The 22,366-nt window shown below is 61.8% G+C and overlaps 3 protein-coding genes across 3 annotated transcripts in view; all 3 read right to left on the bottom strand.

Moving 5' to 3' along the window:
* The window catches only part of CDK5RAP3 (CDK5 regulatory subunit associated protein 3), a 5,920-nt gene extending 3,963 nt beyond the window's left edge, over window positions 1-1,957 (bottom strand). Inside the window, 6 exon segments of the mRNA XM_071728426.1 lie at window positions 23-201; window positions 305-353; window positions 460-560; window positions 1,198-1,329; window positions 1,618-1,663; window positions 1,914-1,957. Of these exon segments, the coding sequence (XP_071584527.1) occupies window positions 23-201; window positions 305-353; window positions 460-560; window positions 1,198-1,329; window positions 1,618-1,663; window positions 1,914-1,919 (513 nt within the window). The 5' untranslated portion in view covers window positions 1,920-1,957.
* Window positions 1,958-3,239: 1,282 nt separating this feature from the next.
* Window positions 3,240-6,487, bottom strand: PNPO (pyridoxamine 5'-phosphate oxidase). The gene is made up of 7 exons (XM_071728369.1): window positions 6,330-6,487; window positions 5,455-5,579; window positions 5,255-5,354; window positions 4,645-4,698; window positions 4,068-4,196; window positions 3,896-3,966; window positions 3,240-3,791 (listed from the first exon to the last, which is right to left on the bottom strand). The coding sequence occupies exons 1-7, from the start codon at window positions 6,372-6,374 to the stop codon at window positions 3,626-3,628; spliced, it is 690 nt and encodes a 229-aa protein (XP_071584470.1). The 5' UTR covers window positions 6,375-6,487; the 3' UTR covers window positions 3,240-3,625.
* A 280-nt stretch (window positions 6,488-6,767) lies between these two features.
* SP2 (Sp2 transcription factor) lies at window positions 6,768-20,704 on the bottom strand. Its single transcript, XM_071728368.1, is given in 8 exon segments — window positions 6,768-8,271; window positions 9,589-9,782; window positions 9,959-10,133; window positions 12,736-13,036; window positions 14,559-14,942; window positions 14,944-15,513; window positions 16,485-16,560; window positions 20,688-20,704. Coding segments are annotated over 7 exon segments (1,788 nt in total). The 5' UTR covers window positions 16,548-16,560; window positions 20,688-20,704; the 3' UTR covers window positions 6,768-8,170.
* Between the last annotated feature and the right edge of the window lie 1,662 nt (window positions 20,705-22,366).

The raw sequence follows: 22,366 nt of genomic DNA, 5'->3' as shown, positions 1-22,366 counted from the left end.
TAGGGTCCCCAGGGACACTCACAGTGATGCCATACTGCCTGCAGGAGCTGAGGAACTTGTCCCTGAGCTCAGCAGCCCGCAGGTGACATTCCTCCTCCCGCCGCCCCAGCTCCTCCTGCGCCTGCTGCCACCTCCCGATCTGCTTCCTCAGGGAGGGGACCTCGTACCTGATGCTCCTCACCAGCAGGCTGGAGAGCTCAGCTGGGGGGGGGGACACGTGGGGAGGGGCTGAAAGGTCGGGACAACCCCCCCAGGAGACCCTCAGAGGGGTCCCCTCCCCCTTTGGGCACCATCCCCCCCTCACCCAGGTAGGTGTTCTCCTTCTCGTAGAGGGACACGATCTCCTGCCAGTCCTGGGGGAGGAAAGGGGGGGCTTGGGGGGGGCTGGGGACACGGGGGGGCACCTGGGGTGGTCTGTGCCCACCCCCCAGGGTCACCTGTCCCCACCCCCGGGGTCACCTTCATGCGCTGGGAGGAGTAGTGGCCAAAAAGGTTCCTGGTGGAGGCCTCGGTGCCCTTCAGGATCTCCACGATCCTCAGGCAGTGGAAGTAGTGGAGGTCTGAGGGGGGGGACACGGTCACTGGGGGGGAACATGGTCACTGGGGGGTCCTCGGGCACTGGGGGGGTCACCATGGTCATTGGGGGGGGGCACCATGGTCACTGGGGGAGTCCAGAGTCATTGGGGGGGGGGGGGGGGATGTGGTCACTGGGGGGACACCAAGATCAGTGGGGGGGGACAGAGTCAGTGGGGAGTCTCAGGGCACTGGGGGGGGCATGGTCACTGGGGGGGGGGAAAAGGTCACTGGGGGAGTCCAGAGTCACTGGGGGGGCACAGTCCCTGGGGGCCCAGGGTGACTGGGGGGGACATGGTCACTGGGGGGGGGGCACAGTCACTGTGGGGTCCTGGGGCACTGGGGAGGGGCACAGTCACTGTGGGGGGGGCACAGTCACTGTGGGGGGGGGGGGGGGGGGCACAGTCACTGTGGGGTCCTGGGGCACTGGGGGTGTCACCAGGTGCCCCAGCAGCACCCCAGGGGTTGGTGGGGGTCTCAGGAGGGGATGTGCTGATGGTTCCCTCCCCATCCCGGGCTGGGGGGGGGGGTGGGGGGGTTGGCACAACTCGTGCAGGGGTCCCTGCTGTGCCCCCCCCCCCTCTCTCCCTCCCACTCCCCCCGTGGGTCCCCGTCCCCACTCACAGGAGCCCTCCAGCAGGTCCCTGATCTCGGGGTGCTCGGGCATGTCCTGCATGGCCGCTCGGATCTTCTGCCGGATGAGCTGCACCCGGCTCTGCCACTTGAGGTGACAATGCCTCCTGTCCACCAGCCACTCTGGGGAGGGGGGGGACACACAGGACAAGGGGGTGAGGGAGTGAGGGGGGGGTCACACATCACCCCCCCACCCACCCTGGGGTGTCCCCTGGGCTTCACCCACCCCCTAAAAAGGGTCGCACGCTGCCCTGGCTCCTTCCCGAGGGGTAAAGAGGAGGTGAGGGGGGGGTCACCTGCACCAAACCCCCCTTTTGGGAAGAAAGGCACCAAAACCCTGCACCCCCCCCCAAAAAAAAAACCCCAAACCCCATCTGTGTGTATTGTGGGGGGGGATTAGGAGCGCCCTACCCAGCAATTTGCCGGTCTGGATGTCGATGGGAACGTTCTGGTAGCTCTGAGGAGAGATGAGGAGAGACCTGAGGGGCGCTGAGGCCTCAAACCCCCCCGACCCCCCCCCCCCAAAACCCCCTCCCCAGAGCTTCCCCCGAGCTTGGGCGCCCCTTTTCCCCCCTCCCCGGCGTTTGGCGCCTTCCCCACACCAAGGCCGAGGGGGGGGCCGGGGGTCGGGGCCGGGGCTGGCCCCCGGCCCCGACCCCCGGCCCCCCCCTCGGCCCCTGGCCCTGTCCCCCACCGCCCCCCCAGACCTCCATGCTGCCCCCCGCTCCACTTCCGCCTTCCCCCTCGCAGCTCCAGCCAATCAGAACGCGCGGCGGCCGGCGAGTCCCGCCCCTCAACCAATCACCAGCGAGAAACCCCGCGGATTGACGCGTCCCCGCCTCGCCATTGGCTGGCGGGAGGAGGAGCCGACCAATCAGGAGCGCCGAGGGGCGGGGATAACGGGAGGAGGAAGTGGATCCCGCTGTGGGGATCGCAAAGGGAGAGCCCGGGGGGTTTAATCCGAATTAATCCGCATTAATCCCGATCAATCCGGAGCCATCAGGGGTTCTGTTCCACTCAGCAGCCCCTGGGGGTCCCTCAGACCCCCTCAGTTCTCAACGGGATCCCTGGGGGGAAGCCCTAACCCAGATCCCCCAGGGATCCCTGATTAAATCCGGATCAATTCCCATCAATTCGGATCCATCCGGATCCATCAGGAGTTCTGTTCCCCCCAGCAGCCCCTGGGGGTCCCCCAGACCCCCTCAGTTCTCAACGGGATCCCTGGGGGGAAGCCCTAACCCAGATCCCCCAGGGATCCCTGGTTAAATCCGGATCAATTCGCATCAATCCGGATCAATCCCGTTCAATCCGGATCAATCCCGATCAATCCGGATCCATCAGGAGTTCTGTTCTCCCCAGCATCTCCCGAGGGTCTCCCAGACGCCCCAAGTTCTCAACGGGATCCCTGGGGGGGGGGATCCCTCACCCAGCTCCCTCCCGGGGGGTTTAATCCGAATTAATCCGCATTAATCCCGATCAATCCGGAGCCATCAGGGGTTCTGTTCCACTCAGCAGCCCCTGGGGGTCCCCCAGGCCCCCTCAGTTCTCAACGGGATCCCTGGGGGGGATCCCTAACATAGATCCCCCAGGGATCCCTGGTTAAATCCGGATCAATTCCCATCAATCCGGATCAATCCTGATCAATCCGGATCAATCCGGAGCCATCAGGGGTTCTGTTCCACTCAGCATCCCCCGGGGGTCCCCAGACGCCCCAAATTCTCAACGGGATCCCTGGGGGGGATCCCTAACCCAGACCCCTCAGGGATCCCTGGTTAAATCCGGATCAATTCCCATCAATCCGAATCAATCCGGATCCCCCAGGGATCCCCAGATCCCCCCAAGAAGATTTTGTCCTCTCTGGGGGTCCCCAGGTGCCCCTCGTGGGGATGCGGGGTCCCTTAGAAGTCCCCAAGACCCCCACCCCCCCAGCAGATCCCAGGTTGATCCCAGGTCCCACATGGATCCCCAACTGTTCCCTGAGGGAATCCTGGGGGATCACAGCTGGGAAAGGAGGACCCCGAGTTTCCCGTGGGTTTATTTTTTATTTTATTTATTTCTTTGAGGTTTGGATCCCAAGCTCGGATGAAGCAGTTCTGGGGAGGGGGTTGGGATGAAGGGTTGGGGTCTCCCCCACCCGCGGGGGAGGCACAAGGAGGGGACATCAAAGCCACACAATTGTACACAGGAGCTGAAACACGAGTGGGGGGTCGGGGGGGTGTTCTCAGTCTCATCACGATAATTACACACACGATTATTAACAAACATCACCCGTGGGAGGGGAGCAGCACAGGGACCCCCCCAAAAGGAGCAGGAGGGGGGGGGGGATGGATGGGAGCCCCCCCAGCTCAGCAGAGGGGGGGGCAGAGCCCCCATCCCCGTGGGAGGGGGGACACGGGAGGGGCAGGGACCCCCCCCAGGGTCACGGGGAGAAGCGTTCGTAGACCCACTCGCCCTCCCCCGCGTGGGTCATGTCCCCCGGCGGGGCGGAGCCTTCCCGCAGCCGCCGGAACACGATGCGGTCGTGGAGCCGGCTGGTTTGGCCCTGCCAGAACTCCAGGAGGTCGGGCTGCAGGATGTAACCCCCCCTGAGCGGGAAAAAACACACAAAAACACCCCAAAAACACCCGAAATCCAACCGGATGGGGAGGATCCCGCCGCCCCCCCCCCCGCATCCCCCCCCGCAGCTCACCAGTACTCGGGTTTGGGCACCTCCTGCTCCCGGTACCGCTCCTCCAGCTCCGCCCTCCTCTTCCTCAGGTACTGCGGGAAAAGGGAAGGGTGAGGAGGGGTGAGGAGGGGTCCGGAGGGGTGAGGAGGGGTCCCTGTTCCCCCCCCCAGATTTTCGGGGTGTCCCCGCTGACCTCCCTGTCAGGGATGACGGAGCTCTGCCTGCTGACCAGCACGGAAATCTGCCGGCTCCTGGGCCGGGAATGGAAATATTCCAGGGATTCCTGCTCCGGGAGACGCCGCACGGAGCCCTCGATCCGAACCTGGAACGAGCAGCGGTTCTGCTCCGGTTCTGCTCCGGTTCTGTTCCGGTTCTGCCCCAGTTCGGCTCCAGTTCGCTGGGGAGGAACCGCCCCTCCCTCCCCAAAAACCTCCCTCCTCCCCACACCTCAAAATGCAGACACAAAACACCCACCCCCCCAAAAAATGGGAGCCCCCCCTGAGACCCCCATCCCAGGGACTCACCTCCCAGTACCCCCCATCCCCAGTTAAGGGGCTCCCAGTAACCCCCCCCCATCCCAGTTAAGGGGCTCCCAGTAACCCCCCCCATCCCAGTGAATGGGATCCCAGTAACCCCCCCCCATCCCAGGGGCTCCCAGTACCCACATCCTAGTGACTGGGATCCCAGTACCCCCCATCCCAGTGACTGGGGTCCCAGTACCCCCCATCCCAGTGACTGGGGTCCCAGCACCCCCCAGCCGGGGGTCTCACCTGCCTGCAGAGGGGCTCCCAGTAGAACACCAGTGATGCAAACGGGTTTTCTGCCTGGGGGGGACAGAGCTGTCACCAAAGGCCCCGCAGCGTTAACCCCCCCGGGACCCCCTGGGACCCCCCAGCACCCCAGAGACCCTCCTGGCACCTTCAGGGACCCTCCCAGCACCCTCAGAACCCCAGAGACCCCCCCCCAGGACCTACCCCAGAACACCCAGAGCCCCCCCAGCACCTCAAGGACCCCCCAGGACCACCCTCAGGGCCCCCAGCACAAAAAGGACCCACCTGGCACCTTCAGGGACCCTCTCAGCCCCCCCAGAAACCCCCCAAGGACCCTCCCAGGACCCCAAGGACCCCCCCAGGGCTCCCCCCAACACCCCAAGCACCCCTCCAGCATCCCCAGGGTCCCCCCCCAGGACCCCCCCAGCACCCTCAGGACCCCTCCCCAGCCACCCCCAGCCCCCCAACCCCCCCCCAACCCTTCCCCAGCCCCCCAACCCCCCCCAACCCCCCTAATTCCCCCCCCAGCCCCCCCAATTCCCCCCCAGCCCCTCCCCAGCCCCCCTAATTCCCCCCCCCCAGCCCCCCCAATCCCCCCCCAGCCCCTCACCAGCTCCCTGCCCTTCCTGCTCTCATGGTTGGTGAAGAACCGGAACCCCTCGGGCCCGAACCCCTTCAGCAGAACCATCCGGGCCGAGGGTTTCCCGTCCCTGTGGCAGGAGGAGGAGGAGGGGGGGGAGGTGACCGTGTCCTCCCGTGGTGTCCGTGTCACCCCCCCGTGTCCGTGTCCCCCCCCTGTCCCCCCCTGACCTGGTGCAGGTGGCCAGGCACATGGCGTTGGGCTCCTGGATCCCGGGGCAGCCCAAAGCCTCCTGGAACCAGAACCGGAACTGCTCCAGCGGGTCCCGGGACGCCAAGTGCTGCTCCTCGAAGGTCTGGGGGGGGGGACACGGGGACATTGCCAGGGACACCTCGGGGACAACGCGGGGAGGGGGGGGGGACACCCCGTTCCTCAGGGCCCCGAGAGAATGGGGAGGGGGCCCCTTGGGGACGGATTTGGGGGGGGGGGGGGGGGGGCACCCCCAGAGCCTTGGGGACATCCTCAAGGGGGTCCCTTGGGGTTTGGGGACATCCCAGGGGTCCCTCGGGGAAAGCTTTGGGAGGGGTGGGGTGGGGGGACACCCCCAGGGCCTTGGGGACACCCTCACGTGGGATGGGGGTCGTCTTGGGGACATCCTCAAGGGGGTCCCTCGGGGTCTGGGGACATCCCGGGGGTCCCTTGGGGTCATCTCTGGGGGGGTCACTCAGGGCTTTCGGGACATCCCGGGGTCCCTTGGGGCTTTGGGGGGGGACACGACATCCCCAGGGCCTTGGGGACAGCGGTCCTTTGGGTTTTGGGGACATCTTGGGTGGGGGTCGTCTTGGGGACATCCTCAAGGGGGTCCCTCGGGGCCTTGGGGACATCCCAGGGGTCCCTCGGGGAAAGCTTTGGGGGGGGGGGGAGAGGGGGGACACCCCCAGGGCCTTGGGGACATCCTCACGTGGGATGGGGGTCGTCTTGGGGACATCCTCGAGGGGGTCCCTTGGGGTCTGGGGACATCCCGGGGGTCCCTTGGGGCTTTGGGGACATCCTGGGGGTCCCTTAGGGACATCCTGGGGGGGTCCCTGTGCCCGCCCCCCCGCACCTCCTCCTCTTCCCGGTAGTTCCTCAGCAGTTTCCCCAAATCCATCGCGATCGCCGACAGCAGCAGCGCGCGCCCGGTCGCGATAGCCCCCGACAGGCCCCGCCCACCGCCCGCTAACCACGCCCCCTCCCCGCTGTGGGCGGCAGCCAATAGGAAGAGGCTCCGCCTGCCCGGCTCTGGGCGGGGCTAAGGGGCTGCGGCAGCCAATTGGAAAGCGAGGAAGTGGCGGGAGCCGGAAAGGGCGGAACCCGGAAGTGGCGGAACCCGGAAGTGGCGTCTGGGAGGTTACCGGGAAAGGGAAAAGTCTTAAAGGGACCGAACGGAACCGAACGGGACCGAACGGGACCGAAAATCCCCGTGGGGAGGCCCAAGGGGATCGGGTTTGGTTTAAAAGCTCTTAAAAAAAAAAACAAAGCAAGCCCCAGCCAGACGGGTTTGGGTTTTTTTGGGTTTTTTTTTTTTTTTGCTGTTTGTCACCATGTAGTAAACACAAAAGCAAAATAATCTCTGGTACAATGTACACTATACACAGGGGGGGGGGGGGAACCAAAAAGGGGGGAAAAAGCCCCAAAATTCCTCCACGTCGCTTGGAAAGGGTGGGGAGAGAGAAAACAAAAAAAAAAAAAAAAAAAAAAGGAAAAAAACCAAACCCCAAATTCTCTCGGGATTGGGAAAAAACGTTGGGGGGAAAAGGAGGGAGAGGGAGGAATTAAATTAAAGATTTTGTTTTAAAAAGCGCTGAGGATGGGGGAGGGGGGGGGGGGTGTAAGGCAACGATTTCCATAGAAAACCCGGGAATTGTTTGGTTTCCCAAGGGGCTGGGGGATATTTATAATTATTTATAGACTTTAAATATAAAGCAGGAATGTGCTGGGGAGCCTCTCCTGGAGCTCCCGGCTCAGGGACAACCCCAGGGGGGATCCAGAACATCCCAGGGGGTCCAGAACACCCCAAAGAGGGATCCAGAACACCCCAAAGGGATCCAGAACATCCCAGGGGGTCCAGAACACCCCAAAGAGGGATCCAGATCATCCCAAGGGGGATCCAGAACACCCCAAAGGGATCCAGATCATCCCAAGGGGGATCCAGAACACCCCAGGGGGATCCAGAACACCTCAAAGGGATCCAGATCATCCCAAAGGGATCCAGAACAGCTCAGGGGGATCCAGAACACCCCAAAGGGATCCAGATCATCCCAAAGGAGGATCCAGAACACCCCAGGGGGATCCAGAACACCCCAAAGGGATCCAGAACACCCCAAAGGGATCCAGAACATCCCAAGGGGGGGTCCAGAACAGCCCAAGGGGGACCCAGAACATCCCAAAGATGTCCAGACCATCCCAGGGGGATCCAGAAAACCCCAGGAGGGATCCAGAACATCCCAGGAGTGCTCTACTGGGGATCCAGAACCCCCAAGGGGCTCCAGAACATCCCGAGGGGATCCAGAACCCCCCAGGGTGGGTTTGGGGGTGTCCAGAGGGCTCCAAAACATCCCGGGAGGATCCATGGGGTTCCCAACCCCCCCAGGGGGATCCTTAGGACTCCAGAACCCCCCAAGGGGGACTCCAAAAGATCCTGGGGGGGATCCACTGATCCAGAACACCCCATGGTGGGGGGGGGGGGGATCCGTGGGGCTCCAGAAGACCCCAGGGAGGGGTCCCCAAGCCCCCCTGGGAGGATCCTGGGAGGCTCTGGGATACCCCAAGGGATCCTTTGGGTTCCCCCCCACCCCAGGGGGGTCCTCCCCGGCCCCACGGGGGGTGTGTGGGGGGCTCTGTCCGGGTCTGTCCGTCCGTCCGGGGGGGTCTGGGGGGGTGTGTGGGGGTGGGGAGGTGCCCACCCTACAAGTTCTTGGTGACCAGGTGGGTTTTGTAGTGCTTGGTCAGGTGGTCGCTGCGCATGAAGCGTTTCTGGCACTGAGCACACTCGAAGCGTTTGTCACCTGCGGGGGGGACACGGGGCTCAGGGGGACCCCAAAACCCCCACACTGTCCCCAAATGTGTCCCCGGGGTCATCAAACACCTCCCCGCTGTCCCAAAGTCTGTCCCCATGGAGCCAAACTTGTCCTCCTGGCCCTAAAATGTCCCCAGCATCATGAGATGTATCCCTGTCATCCCAAAACGTGTCCCCAAGGTCCCAAATCTCGTCCCCAAGGTCCCAAAACCTGTCCCCAAGGTCCCAAAACGTGTCCCCATTGTCCCAAATTGTCCCTGTGGTCATAAAACATGTCCCTATCACCCCAAAATATGTCCCCATGATCCCCAACTATGTCCCCATGGTTCCAGACTGTTTCTTAGGATCCCAGACCATGTCCCCATGATTCCAAACTGTGTCCCCCTGGTCCCCACAGTGTCCCCATTATCCCAAAGTGTTTCCTATGATCCCAAACTGTCACCCCATGATCCCAGCCCATGTCCCCTGGTCCCGGCAGTGTCCCCATGATCCCAAACCATGTCCCCCTCGTCCCAGACTGTGTCCTCATGGTCCCAACATGTCCCCATGACCCCAAACCATGTCCCCATGATCCCAAACTGTGTTCTCCTGGTCCCAGACCACGTCCCCATGATCCCAGACTGTCCCCATGATCCCAAACCATGTCCCCATGATCCCAAACAATGTCCCCTTAGTCCCAGCAGTGTCCCCCTGATCCCATCCCACGTCCCCTGGTCCCAGCAGTGTCCCCATGATCCCAACTGTGTCTCCAGGATCCCAAACCACATCCCCATGATCCCAAACTGTGTCTCTCTGGTCCCAGCTGTATCCCCATGACCCCAAACCACGTCCCCATGATCCCAGCTGTATCCCCATGATCCCATCCCATGTCCCCTGGTCCCAGCTCATGTCCCATGATCCCAGACTGGTTCCTATGATCCCAAACCATGTTCTCCTGGTCCCAGACCACATCCCCATGATCCCAGACTGTCCCCATGACCCCAAACCATGTCCCCATGATCCCAAACCATGTCCCCATGATCCCAAACTGTGTCTCTCTGGTCCCAGCTGTATCCCCATGATCCCAAACCACGTCCCCATGATCCCAGCTGTGTCCCTATGATCCCAGACTGTCCCCATGACCCCAAACCATGTCCCCATGATCCCAAACAATGTCCCCCTAGTCCCAGCAGTGTCCCCATGATCCCATCCCACGTCCCCTGGTCCCAGCTCATGTCCCATGATCCCAGACTGGTTCCTATGATCCCAAACCATGTCCCCCTGGTCCCACCCCATGTCCCCTGGTCCCAGCAGTGTCCCCACAGACCCGTGTGGGTTCGGGAGTGCCTCTGGAGCTCGTCGGAGCGGGTGAAACGTTTCCCACAGAAGACCCAGTTGCAGACAAAGGGTCTCTCCCCCGTGTGCAGCCTGACGTGGGCACGGAGCAGGGAAGTCTTCCGGAAGGTTCTGCCACACTCAGGGATGTGACAGATGTGCTTCTTCTTCCCAGGGTCCCCAGGCCTGGTGACAGGAGGTGACAACACCACGGGACGTCAGAGCTTGGGAGGGATCCACCGAGTCCCAACCCCCCCTGTGCCAGGCCCCAGGGAGGTGTCTGGGGGGGGGTTTGGGATTTCCCAGAGGGAACCTCGTCCTCGGGGGTGTCGGGGGTGTCCCTGTCCCCTCTCCAGCCTCACCTCTTGTCCCCATCCTTGCAGTTGGGGCAGGTGCAGGCCACGCGGCGCCGTTTCTCTGGGGGCTGGAGCTCTGCAGACAGAGCCTGTTCCATCTGGAGCTGGAGCTGGCTGGGACTCAGCCCACTGATGCTCAGGTTGTTCCCAGAGATGTTCTGCACCGTCAGCTGCTGCTGGCCTGGGGAGGGAGGGGGAGAGAGGGAAAGGAGGGGGGGTTCAGGTTCTGCTCCCCAAAACCTCCCCGCAGGCTCCTCGCTGAGACCCGGGATAGAGGACAGGAAAAAAACCCAAAAAAAACCCCAAAAAATCCCCAAATGACCCCTCCCCTGGGTCTGGCTGCCCCCACCCTGCATGCAGCATGGCCGTGGCCCCCCCTGTCCCCCTTCTGCTGGTCCCCAGGAGGGGCAGGTAAGTCCCTTTTTTTTTTTTTTTTTTTTTTTTTCTGAATATACTGTGCGGTTTTTCAAAGTTTTTTTTTGTTTGTTTTTTTTTTTTTTTTTTTAGGTTTGAGCCTCCGGGGTGGGGAAAACGGCCAAAGAGGAAAGAACAAAAAAAAAAAAAAAAAAACAACAAAACAAAACAAAAAAGAAACTTTGAAAAAACGTGCAATATATTGACCAAAAAAAAAAAAAAAAATCCCAAAAGGGGACTTACCCCGACCCCTCAGGGCTGCTCCAGGCGCTCGGGGAGGCGGCAGCACCCGGGATGGGGGCTGGAAAGAAGAATATGGGATCAGCACTGGGAAAGCAGGGGGGCTGCTGGGAGGAGGAGGAGGAGGAGGAGGAAGAAGAGGAGGGAGATGATGAGCAGAAGAAGGATGAGGAGGAGGCAGAAGAGGATGAGGGGAAGAAAGGAGAGGAGGAGGAAGAGGAGGAGGGAGAGGAGGAGGGAGGAGGGAGGAGGACGAGGAAAAGGAGGAGGAAAAGGAGGAAAAGGAGGAAAAGGAGGAAAAGGAGGAAAAGGAGGAAAAGGAGGAAAAGGAGGAAAAGGAGGAAAAGGAGGAGGAAAAGCAGGAGGAAAAGGAGGAGGAAAAGGAGGAGGAAAAGGAGGAGGAAAAGAAAAAGGAGGAGGAAAAGGAGGAGGAGGAGGAAAAGGAGGAGGAGGAGGAGGAGGAGAAGGATGAAGGGGAAGATGATGAGAACAAGGAGGAGAAAGAGGATGAGGATGAGGAGAAGGAAAAGAAGGAGGAGGAAAAGGAAAAGGAGGATGAGGAGGATGAAGAGGAGAACAAGGAGGATGATGATGCTATGGGGAGGTGTCAGAGCAGAGGCTGGGGGGGGCAGGCAGAGCAAAGGTGCCACCACCTCCCCGGGGAGGGAGCGCGTGAGGCCCAGGGTGGGGACAGCCCCGTGGGGACAGCCCCGTGGGGACAGCCCCTTGGGGACAGCCCTGTGGGGACAGCCCTTTGGGGACAGCCCTTTGGGGACAGCCCCTTGGGGACAGCCCCTTGGGGACAGCCCCTTGGGGACAGCTCTTTGGGGACAGCTCGTTGGGGACAGCTCTTTGGGGACAGCCCCGTGGGGACAGCCCTTTGGGGACAGCCCTTTGGGGACAGCCCCGTGGGGACAGCCCCGTGGGGACAGCTCTTTGGGGACAGCCCTTTGGGGACAGCCCTTTGGGGACAGCTCTTTGGGGACAGCCCCTTGGGGACAGCTCTTTGGGGACAGCTTGGGGTGGGATTCAGAGCTCCCTGGGGCCCCTCCCCACCCATCAGGGCTGGCCCTGGGCTTCCAGACCCAGCAGTGATTAAAAACCCCAATAAAAGCAAAAAAAACCACAACCCAAAAAACCCAAAGCAGGCCAAAGGCTGGGAGGAGGCTGCAGGGCAGGGAAGCAGGGGGCTGAGTTTGCTGCTGACCCCTTGGAGTCAAGGAGGGAAAAACAGCAAAATCCACTGCAAAATCCAGCTGGATCCCTGCCCCGGAGCAGCCCAGCAGGGATCAGGGATCCAAGTTCCAGCAGGATGGGGCTGGGGAGCTCCTGGAGGTGCCATGGGGACCAGAACAATCCTGTCACTTGGATTTCTGTCCCCCTGGATCCTTCTGGGGGGGGTTGTGTCCTCCTAAAGCCCTGCTGAGGGGGTTTGTGTCCTCTCTAGACCCTTCTGAGGGGGTTTCTGTCCCCCTGGATCCTTCTGAGGGGGGTTGTGTCCCCCTGGATCCTTCTGAGGGGGTTTGTGTCCTCTCTAGACCCTGCTAAGGGGGTTTGTGTCCCCCCCAGACCCTTCTGAGGGGGGTTGTGTCCCCCTGGATCCTTCTGAGGGGGGTTGTGTCCCCTCTAGACCCTGCTAAGGGGGTTTGTGTCCCCCCCAGACCCTTCTGAGGGGGATTGTGTCCTCTCTAGACCTTTCTGAGGGGGTTTCTGTCCCCCCCAAACCCTTCTGAAGGTGTCTGTGTCCCCCCCAGACCCTTTTGAGGGGGTTTCTGTACCCCTGGATCCTTCTGAGGGGGATGTGTCCTCTCTATACCCTCCTGAGGGGGTTTCTGTCCCCCCCAGGCCCTTCTGAGGGTGTCTGTGTCCCCCCCAGGCCTTTCTGAGGGTGTCTGTGTCCCCCCCAGACCCTTTTGGGGGTGTCTGTGTCCCTCCCAGACCCTTCTGAGGGGGCTTCTCTGCCCCCCAGGCCCTTCTGAGGGTGTCTGTGTCCCCCCCAGACCCTTCTGAGGGTGTCTGTGTCCCCCCCAGGCCCTTCTGAGGGGGTTTCTCTGCCCCCCAGACCCTTCTGAGGGTGTCTGTGTGCCCCCAGGCCCCGCTGTGCCCCCCAGCAGCAGGTACCAGCCCACCTGCAGAGTTGGTGATGGTGAGAGGCAGCCCCTGGACCTGCAGCCCGTTGATGTTGATGGTTTGCATGGCCTGGGCAGCAGCTGCCAGCTGAGCTGCATTCAGGCTGAGGATGCCCCCGGCCGGGGCGATCTTGGGGAGGGTCCTTTCCTTCCTCAGGGAGGGTTTTTTGGTGCCCCCCCCGGTGCTGGAGCTGTGGGATCCGGGGCTGGTGCAGGAGGTGGCTGAGGGAGTCACTGCCATGGCTGGAGCCTCCTGGAGCAGCACAGTCTGGAGCTCCCCTGAGGGGGTTTTGAAATAAACCTGAGGGGAGGAAAGAGAGGAATGAGAGAGGAAAGGGAGAGGAAAGGGAGAGGAAAGGGAGAGGAAAGGGAGAGGAAAGGGAGAGGAAAGGGAGAGGAAAGGGAGAGGAAAGGGAGAGGAATGAGAGAGGAATGAGAGAGGAATGAGAGAGGAAAGGGAGAGGAAAGGGAGAGGAAAGGGAGAGGAAAGGGAGAGGAAAGGGAGAGGAAAGGGAGAGGAAAGAGAGAGGAAAGAGAGAGGAAAGAGAGAGGAAAGGGAGAGGAAAGGGAGAGGAAAGGGAGAGGAAAGGGAGAGGAAAGGGAGAGGAAAGGGAGAGGAATGAGAGAGGAATGAAAGAGGAATGAGAGAGGAAAGGAAGAGGAAAGGGAGAGGAAAGGGAGAGGAAAGGGAGAGGAAAGGGAGAGGAAAGGGAGAGGAAAGGGAGAGGAAAGAGAGAGGAAAGGGAGAGGAAAGGGAGAGGAAAGGGAGAGGAAAGGGAGAGGAAAGGGAGAGGAAAGGGAGAGGAAAGGGAGAGGAAAGGGAGAGGAATGAGAGAGGAAAGGGAGAGGAAAGGGAGAGGAAAGGGAGAGGAAAGGGAGAGGAAAGAGAGAGGAAAGAGAGAGGAAAGAGAGAGGAAAGGGAGAAGAAAGGGAGAGGAAAGGGAGAGGAAAGGGAGAGGAAAGGGAGAGGAAAGGGAGAGGAAAGGGAGAGGAAAGGGAGAGGAAAGGGAGAGGAAAGGGAGAGGAAAGGGAGAGGAAAGGGAGAGGAAAGGGAGAGGAAAGAGAGAGGAAAGGGAGAGGAAAGGGAGAGGAAAGAGACCCTGCCCCTGTCTGCTCCCCCCCAAAAAAAACAACCCAGGTGTTTGCTGCAGAAGTTGCCTGAGCATCTGGAGAGCTTTTGGGGAAGAGAGCTTCCCTGGAGGAAGGAAGGAGAAGGGGAAGGGGAAGGGGAAGGGGAAGGGGAAGGGGAAGGGGAAGGGGAAGGGGAAGGGGAAGGGGAAGGGGAAGGGGAAGGGGAAGGGGAAGGGGAAGGGGAAGGGGAAGGGGAAGGGGAAGGAAAAGGAAAAGGAAAAGGAAAAGGAAAAGGAAAAGGAAAAGGAAAAGGAAAAGGAAAAGGAGAAGGAGAAGGAGAAGGAGAAGGAGAAGGAGAAGGAGAAGGAGAAGGAGAAGGAGAAGGAAAAGGAAAAGGAAAAGGAAAAGGAAAAGGAAAAGGAAAAGGAAAAGGAAAAGGAAAAGGAAAAGGAAAAGAAAAGTCCTGGCCAGGCTGCTCTGAGCTCACAGCTTCCCCCACTCCTCACCTCCTGCCAGCTCTGAGCAGGGTGAGGTGTCCCAACCCACAGCAGAGGTGTCAAGGACACCCAAAAGGAGGTGGCCAGCAAGAGAGGCTCCAGAAAGCCCCGAGGAGGGAGGAGCTGCTCTCCCAACCCCTCCCAGACACCAGAGATCCCACACAAGCATCGCTCCAGCTGGGGTTAAAACCCTTTGCTGGCCCCAAAACCCCTTTTCAAGGCTGAGTAGGAGCTGGGGGGGTGAGGAGGTGTTACCTGGGTGGGTGTGGGTTCCGTTGTCTGGATCTGGATGTTCTGTGAGGGTTTTTGGGGGATGGGGGGCAGGGTGGCAGAGGCAGCCTGGACCACACGCAGGGCTTGCTGAGGGATCTGCACCACTTGGGGTTCTGGCTTGGGTTGGACCACCTGGACCTGCTGCACCACAGCTGGCTGGCCCGAGGCAGGGCTCTGGACGATCAGGAGGTTGTTCCCTGCCTGGATGATGTTCTCTGCTGTGGTCTCTATCACCACTGTCTCCACCTGCTCGGCCACGGCCACGGCCGCGGGGGGCTGGGCGGGCGACACCGCTTTCCTCCGAGGTTTCTTGTGGGGTTTGGAGGGACTTTCCCCGAGGATCTGAGCCTGGGATCCCTGCTCGGAGGGTGCTGAGGAGGTTGTTGACAGGGAGGGTCAGGGTGACGTTGCTGCCACCGCTCAGCTTGAGCACGCTGCTGGTCCCAGGGGCTGCTCCTCCCTTCTGCGCCGGCGCCGGTTTGATGGGCACGGGTTTGTGGGAGGAGGAGGAGGAGGAGGAGGAGGAGGAGGAAGGGCTGAGGATGGCTTGGGTGGTGCCTGGAATTATCTGGATCTGATTGGGGAGGTTGGGTTGGACCTGGATGGTCTGAGTGCCTCCAGCTTGGTACTGGATGCTGGTGGAGGAGCGTGAGGCCTTGTTGATGATGGTGGGGTTGGGGATGGCGAGGTAAAGCTGCCCCCCCGAGTAGGAGGAGGCAACCTGGGAGCCCTGGATCTGGAAAAGGTTCCCTTTGGAGGACAAGATCCCAAAGCTGTTCTTCCCAGAGCCCAGAGGCAGAGGAGCAGGTTTGATGGGCACGAGTTTCCGAGGTGTTGGCTGAGGAGGAGCAGGAGGGGTCACCGAGGCTTCCACGGCGGGGGGGCCGATTTTACTGCAGGTGGCAGCCAGGAGGGCAAGAGGAGAGGGCTGGGAGTCCTGGGGAGGGAGAGAGGGGAAGGAAAGGGTTAACAGAGAGGGAGAGGAAAGGGTTAACAGAGAGGGAAAGGAAAGGGTTAACAGAGAGGGGAGGGAAAGGGTTAACAGAGAGAGGGGGGTCCTGTCCCAAACAGCTGGAGAGGGAACCCCTGGAGGGCAGAAGCCCCCAAACCAACCCCCCCAGTCAGGGACCCCCTGCTCACACCACAGCTCCCAGCTCAGCCCAGGGGGTGGCACTGCTGCTCCATCCTCACACCCCAAAAAGCTGCAGAGCCCCCCAGAGATCCCCCCCCCGGGGAGCCGGGGTCCCAAGCCCACCCTGGGATACCCGTGAGCAAGAGGGATCCCTAAAGGAAAGCAGAGGGAGGGGGAGGAGGGGCTGGGAAGAAGCACAGAACATGGCTCCTGCAGCCACCCCCATTCCTGAACCAGGGCAGGGAATCATCATCCAGCTTGGAAAAGATTCCCCAAGATCCAACCTCCACATTTCTGGGACACTTCCAGGGATGGGGACTCCAGCCCTGCCCTGGGACAACACTTGGCCACTCCTTCAGTGAAGGAATTGTTCCCCAAACCTCCAGGTCAATCCCAATTGTCCCATCCCTTGTTCCTTGGGAGCAGAGCCCGACCCCCCTGGCTCCAACCTCCTCTCAGGGGTCTCCCTCAGCCTCCTCTGCTCCAGGATCAGCACCCCCAGGGCCCTCAGATGCTTCACAACTTCTCCAGCCCCTTCTCCTTATCCTCCAGACCCCTCCCCATCTCCCTTTCCCTTCTCTGCCCACTCTCCACCCCCCCAAATATCCAGAACTGTCCCCAGGACTGGAGCTGTTCCCAGAAGAAGGGGACAACCCCTTCCCTGCTCCCCTGCCCACACCAGGGGCAGCAGCACCCACTGCTTGCTCCCCACCCTGGGACAGCTCCCTGAGCCCCAGCAGGGATTTGGGGTCCCCCCCAGAGGCCCCCATGCTCACCTGTGCAGAGGAGGCAGTTGGCTGCAGGTACTCACTGGGGCTGACAGCAGCCGTGGCAGCCATGGTGCCTCTGGCTCTGGGGGAGGAAGCAGAGGGAGAGGGGTCAGAGCCACCCCAAGAGCTCCTGCACCCAAAACCCCAAAGCCTCAGGGCTCCTCAGCAGTTTTCTCCCCAAAAAAAGTCCCACCCCCCTTCAAAGAGGGGGTTTATAAAGAGCTGGGGGGATCTCAGCACCTCCTCCAGGCATTTGGGCTGCTCTGGAGGCTGAGACCCCCCCTCATTTCCCACCCAACCCCCTCCCTCCTGTTTGGTTTCCACCTCTGGGGCTCCCCCAGGGCAGAGTTTTGGTGCAGAATCGTGGTGTTCAAGGGAAAACCAAAATGGTTTCAAATTATTCTGGGCTGTTGTCAGTGCTGAACGTTTGTGGGTGGGTCTGGGATTAAAAAGGGGACTCTGGGGAGTAAAAAAACTGCTGGGGAGGCTGAGAAAAGCTGAGCAGGGAAGGAGGAGACAGGAATGGGAGCAAAGCTTCCACGGAGAGGAGAAAAGGGATGCAGCTCCAGCAGTTCCTTTAGAGAGGTTTAATCCAGGGAAAGGGACTCACAATTGGCTTAAACCTTTTGTTCTGTTGTGGGAAGATGGTTCAGCCCTGGTGTTCCCTCCCCTCTCCCCCTTCCACCCATCCCTGGGGGGCTCAGCAGTGATTCTGGAGACTTTTCCAGGGAAGGTGCTGGGGGGGCCCTGTCTGAGCCCAAAAGGGAGTTTGGGTCCTCAGGGTTTCCCTCAGAAATGCAGCCCCAGTGTGGGTGAGGAGAGGGGAGGAGGATGAGGAGCAGCAGGATGAAGCTGGAAACCATTGGGATGGCTCCCAATGATCCCAAATCCAGGGGTGACCTCAGCACGGGGAGGGGAGGGGGGGTCCTGCTGCTCCCAGCCCCCAGGATCCCAGCAGAAGGCAGGGAGGTGGCAGGAGCAGAGCCCAGGAGCTGGGGGGGATCCTGGCTGGGATGAGGAGGGAGAAATTTTAGGAAAAAAAATCCTTTGGGGTGAGGGTGCTGAGCCCCTGGGTGCCCCCAGAGCTGTGGCTGCCCCATCCCTGGCAGTGTCCAAGGTTTGGATCACCAAGAAACCCCTGCCCACCACTCCCAAGCTCCAGCCTGGAGTCTCCAGATCCCAGAAATCCCCAGGAAGGGTCAGAATTCCAGGGTGACTCCCTGGAAGCCACTCAGTGCAGCCACCTCCTGGAGATGAGAGCATCCCAGCCCCAGGAGCTGGATGGAGATGAAGGGAAAATTTTCCTTCCTGGAAAGCTGGAGGCTTTGGAGCCACCCCAGCTGCAGGGCTGCAGCCTCCCTGCCAGCAGGAACCAGGAACAGGAGCAGGAGCAGGAGCAGGAGCAGGAGCAGGAAACGGAGCAAGAAACGGAGCAGGAAACGGAGCAGGAGCAGGAAAAGGATCAGGAGCAGGAGCAGGAGCAGGAGCAGGAGCAGGAGCAGGAGCAGGAGCAGGAGCAGGAGCAGGAACAGGAAAAGGATCAGGATCAGGAGCAGGAGCAGGAGCAGGAACAGGAACAGGAAAAGGAGCAGGAAACGGAGCAGGAAACGGAGCAGGAGCAGGAAAAGGAGCAGGAAAAGGAGCAGGAAAAGGAGCAGGAAAAGGAGCAGGAAAAGGAGCAGGAAAAGGAGCAGGAAAAGGAGCAGGAAAAGGAGCAGGAACAGGAGCAGGAGCAGGATCAGGATCAGGAGCAGGATCAGGAGCAGGAAAAGGAGCAGGAAAAGGAGCAGGAGCAGGAGCAGGAGCAGCCCTGCCTGCAAAGCTGAGGTGTTCAGAGAGGCAGAGACAGAGCAGGGAAGATTCCATCATCCTGAGCAAGGAAATCAGGATAAAAATGTGGTGTGGGAAGTCCTGGTGTGGGCACAGCTCTGCCCCGGGATCCCTTCCAGGATTTTGTTGCTTCTGGAATTGTTTGGCACTGAGTTTCCCACCCTGAGGGGAACAAACCCACTGAGTGTGGGGAAACTGAGGCACGGGGCAGCTCCAGTCCCAGCACAGGACAAGGGGTGCTGGTGGGGAACGTTTCTGGATCTGACCCCACCAGGAATTTCCTCAGGAGCTCAGCTCCAATTTTCCCCCTCCCCAAACCTGACCCCAGGAGGGAGAGCAAACTGATCATGGTCACGGGGCAGCTCTGCAGGGGGGCAGCACCACCTCCCCCCCTTGGGAAGGACAAAACCCCCCCAAAACCAAACTGGTAACTGAAGGGAACTAAACCCAAACCATTTCTGGCTGGGGAGCCACTTCCTGCAGTGACTTCCCCCAAGCAACCACCCTGACACCACCTCCAGGAGCTCTGAGCCCAACGTGGAAAAAAAAAAACAAAAAAAAGACCAAAAAACCCCAAAACCAACCCAGAGCAGAGCATTGGGGTGCTGGAGGAAGAGGTAAAACTTACCAGCCCTGCAGGGAAGGGCTCTCTGGGTGCCCCCAGCAGCACAACTGGGAGGTTTTGCTCAGAGCTGCTTCCTTCCCTCGGCCCAAGAATTTATTCCCAGTGCAAACTGGGCCATTCTCTTCAGGATTCTGGAGGGGAAATAAAGGGGAGAAAGTGTTTGTGGGTTGGGGGGACTTTGGGGCTCGTTTCTGGGGCTTTTTTTTTTTTTTCTCACCCTCTGCAGGATTCAGGGATTCCAGAGGTTGGGAGGGAGCTGGGCAGAGCCCAGAAGGTCCTGAGAGCCCCAAGCATTCCCTGTCCTGCTCCAGAGGTGCCACAAAACCCCCACCCAGCCACAAAACTCCTTTTTTTGGGGGGTTTGGAAGGGGTTTGTCTATTTTAGATGATGATTTCAGTCCCTGGCACCACCACATCCCTGCTGCCTCCTGTTCCAGAGGGGAAGTGACACCCATTTCCAGGCAGGACAGAGGCCACGGGGGATCCATCCTGGGATCCCACAGATTCCAGTCCCAGGGGAGTTCCAGCTCCCCAAAATCCCCTTCCCTGGTGGAGCCTCTGAACGTGCCCCCAACCCCCAGCACTGGGACACAGCTGAGCTGAGCCCCCCCCAGGGACCTCAGGAACTGCCCCAAAAATTCCACAACACTCAGAGGATGATGAAGCCAAGGGAAAAACAACAAAACCAACCCCAAAACCCAAACAACCCAAGGCCTGGGCTGGTGCCGTTTGTTTGTCAGTGCCAGGGGCAGGATGCAAAGTGGGACACAACCATCTGAGCAGCAGGAAATCCAGGGAGCTCCGGGAATCCTGCAGGATCCCTGCTGCTCCTCTTCTTGTTGTTGTTGTTGTTGTTGTTGTGGTTGTTGTTTCACCCCCTCCTGTTCCCCCCCCCCCACTTCCAGACACCCCGACTTTGCCTCCTCCTCCCCTGATGCTTCTGGGGAGAAAATTCCCGGGTTTTGGTTGAGTTTTAGGAAAAGGAGAAGCAGGGGAAATGAAGGCAGCAGTGCTCGGGGGTGGGGGTGGGGGGCAGCTCCCTGGGGAAGGGTCTGCACCCCACGGGTTGGGGGGTTTTGGGGGTTTTTTTGGGGGGGGGCAACACGGCAGCTCCCCCAGAACCAGAGAAGAGCCCAGTGGGAACTTCCCGAGGATCCGGGATGCTGCAGCACTGGGATAACCCCTGGGATAACCCCTAGGATAAACCCTGGGGTAACCCCTGCACCCCCGGACCCAGAGCCCCCAAATCCCGGAGCTCAGAGCAGGGGGCGGATACAAAAAATCCTTTATCCTTCCCCAAAAATCCCCCCCCAGAGCAGCAGCAGTGCCCCCCCCACTCCCCCAAACCGGGCCCGGTTCAGACGCAGCCCCCACCCCCCCGGACACCGCTCCCCGTTCACCCCCTCTGGGGGGGTCCCAGCCCCGGACCCCCCGGGGCGGCCCCGCAGGACCCCGAGCACAGCGGGGACCCCCCCGGGACCCCCCGGTACATCCCGGGACCCCGCCCAGACCCCCCCCCAGCCCCCGGCCCCCCCTTCCCGGCCCCTCCGGGCGGTCCCCGGGGAGGCGGATCCCAGGGAACGGGTCCGCCCCTGACCGAGCCCCGGCCCCGGAAGCGCCGCCCGCCCGCCCGGCGCTGGGGGAGGGCGCTCCGGGCACTCCTCACGCCCCTTCCGGACCCGGAGCCGCTGCCGCCCCCCGCGCCGCTTCCCCCCGTCCCGGGGCTCCCGGCCCGGCCCGGGCCCCGCACTGACCCCGGGGAGCGGCGGCTCCGAACCCCTCACGGCGCCATCTTCCTCCTCCGGGGCTGCCCGGGCACCGCCCTGCATGACCCGCCCCCTCGGCGGCCTTTCGGCCAATCCCCGCCCGTCTCTCCGGCGCCTCGACCAATCGGCGGGGAGGTGTTCTCCCGCCGGCCAATCGGCGGCGGGGTTGCGGCTTGACGGACGGCTCCGATGAGCAATAGGGCCCGTGATGGAGCGGCGGCTCCGCCAATGGGCGCGGGCCTCCGGGGTGACGGACGGAAAAAGAGAGCCAATGGAAGGGCAGATCTCTGATTGACAGCTCGGCTGGCCAATGGGAGTGCGCCCAGCCGCTCGCCGTCCGTTGATTGATTGACAGCGCTGACAGGTCGGGGGGGGAGGGGGAGCGGACTTCCCGGTGGGCGGGACCCACCCGCGATCCGCCTCTCGATTGGTCGAAACCCTTTTGATTGACATAGAGCAGACGCAATGGGAGGCGGGAGGCGGCCGATCTCCGCTGCCGATTGGCCGAGCCCCTCCGGGTGGGCGGGGCGATGCGGGAGGCTGAAGCCCGATGGGGGCAGCGGGGTCCGGGGGTCCCCGGGGGTCCCCGCAGGACCCGATCCCCTCCCCCTGGGACCCCCCTGGGACCCTCGATCCCTCTGCTCGGGACCTTCCCACGCACCGGGGGGGGGGGTTCCCAGGGCCAGGGGGGTCCCCAAATCCCAGGGGGGGTCCCCAAATCCCAGGGGGGTCCCCAAATCCCGAGGGGTGTTGGGGGGGGGGCTCAGGGCTTCGTGGGTCCCCGTGGCTGAGCCCCCACAGGGGGAAACTGAGTCAAACCCCCCCCCCGCCCGGGTCACCCACCCGCTCCCCATCCTCATCCCCTGGGGGTCCCGCCATGGGGCAGCCCCGGACCCCCCAGACCCCCGTGGGAGGGGGAAGGACTGGGGGGTCCCCAAGCGCTGCTGAGGGACCCCTTCTCCTCCTGGTGCGGAGTGGGGGGGCTCGGGGGGTCCCATCTCCCTTCAGAGAGTGGGAAGGGGAAGGGTTTGGGGTGCCCAGGGGGGGTCGGGCTCCCCAGGACCCTCGGAGGACTCAGGGTGCAGATGGAAGGGGGCTGGGGGGGTTCTCTGTCCCCCAAACATCCTCACCCCAATCCTGGATGATGGGGGGGGGGGGGGGGAGACCACCATCCACCCGCTGCCCATCTGGGGGGTCCCCACCCCCTGACCCCATGCCAGGCCCCGGGGTGCCCAGCTGGCTCCAGCCCCCACGGGACCAACAACCTCCCACTGGAGCCAAATAATTGCTCGGTGCTTTGTTGTGCGGTGTCTATGGCCCCGGGGCCTCCATTTGTGGGAACTTGCTGTGGCGAGTGCCTCCCTTTTAATTACCTCCCCTCCTGATTACTCACCGCCTGGCACCGGCGCCTCCGACCCCCGCCTCGGCCCCCGGCCCCACGGGTCCCCCCTCTGGACACCCCCGATGTCACCCCGGGGGTCCTGGTGGCATCTCCGGGGGAAGGGGATGGGGCAGAACCCCCCCCCCCCACATCGTGGTCCTCACCTTGGGGAGAGGAGAGCAGGATGGGGAGGGTCGGGGATGGGGTGCCCTTGGGGGGGGGGTCTCCGTGGGGGAGACACGGGGACATCCGTGGCCTTTTTGGCCACTGAACTCCACGAGTGGGA

The sequence above is a fragment of the Heliangelus exortis genome, chromosome 29 (assembly GCF_036169615.1).
Source record: "Heliangelus exortis chromosome 29, bHelExo1.hap1, whole genome shotgun sequence".
Classification (NCBI taxonomy): Eukaryota; Metazoa; Chordata; class Aves; order Apodiformes; family Trochilidae; genus Heliangelus; species Heliangelus exortis.
This window is presented reverse-complemented; position numbering and strand designations above follow the sequence as displayed.

Bases quoted from the DNA above. Each gene is read 5' to 3' on its own strand.
- PNPO (XM_071728369.1), bottom strand. From the start codon at position 6,374: ATGGATTTGGGGAAACTGCTGAGGAACTACCGGGAAGAGGAGGAG. The intron at 5,580-6,329 runs GTGCGGGGGGGC...CCCCCCCCCCAG, and splicing joins ACTACCGGGAAGAGGAGGAG to ACCTTCGAGGAGCAGCACTT. The intron at 5,355-5,454 runs GTCAGGGGGGGA...CTCCTGCCACAG, and splicing joins TGCCTGGCCACCTGCACCAG to GGACGGGAAACCCTCGGCCC.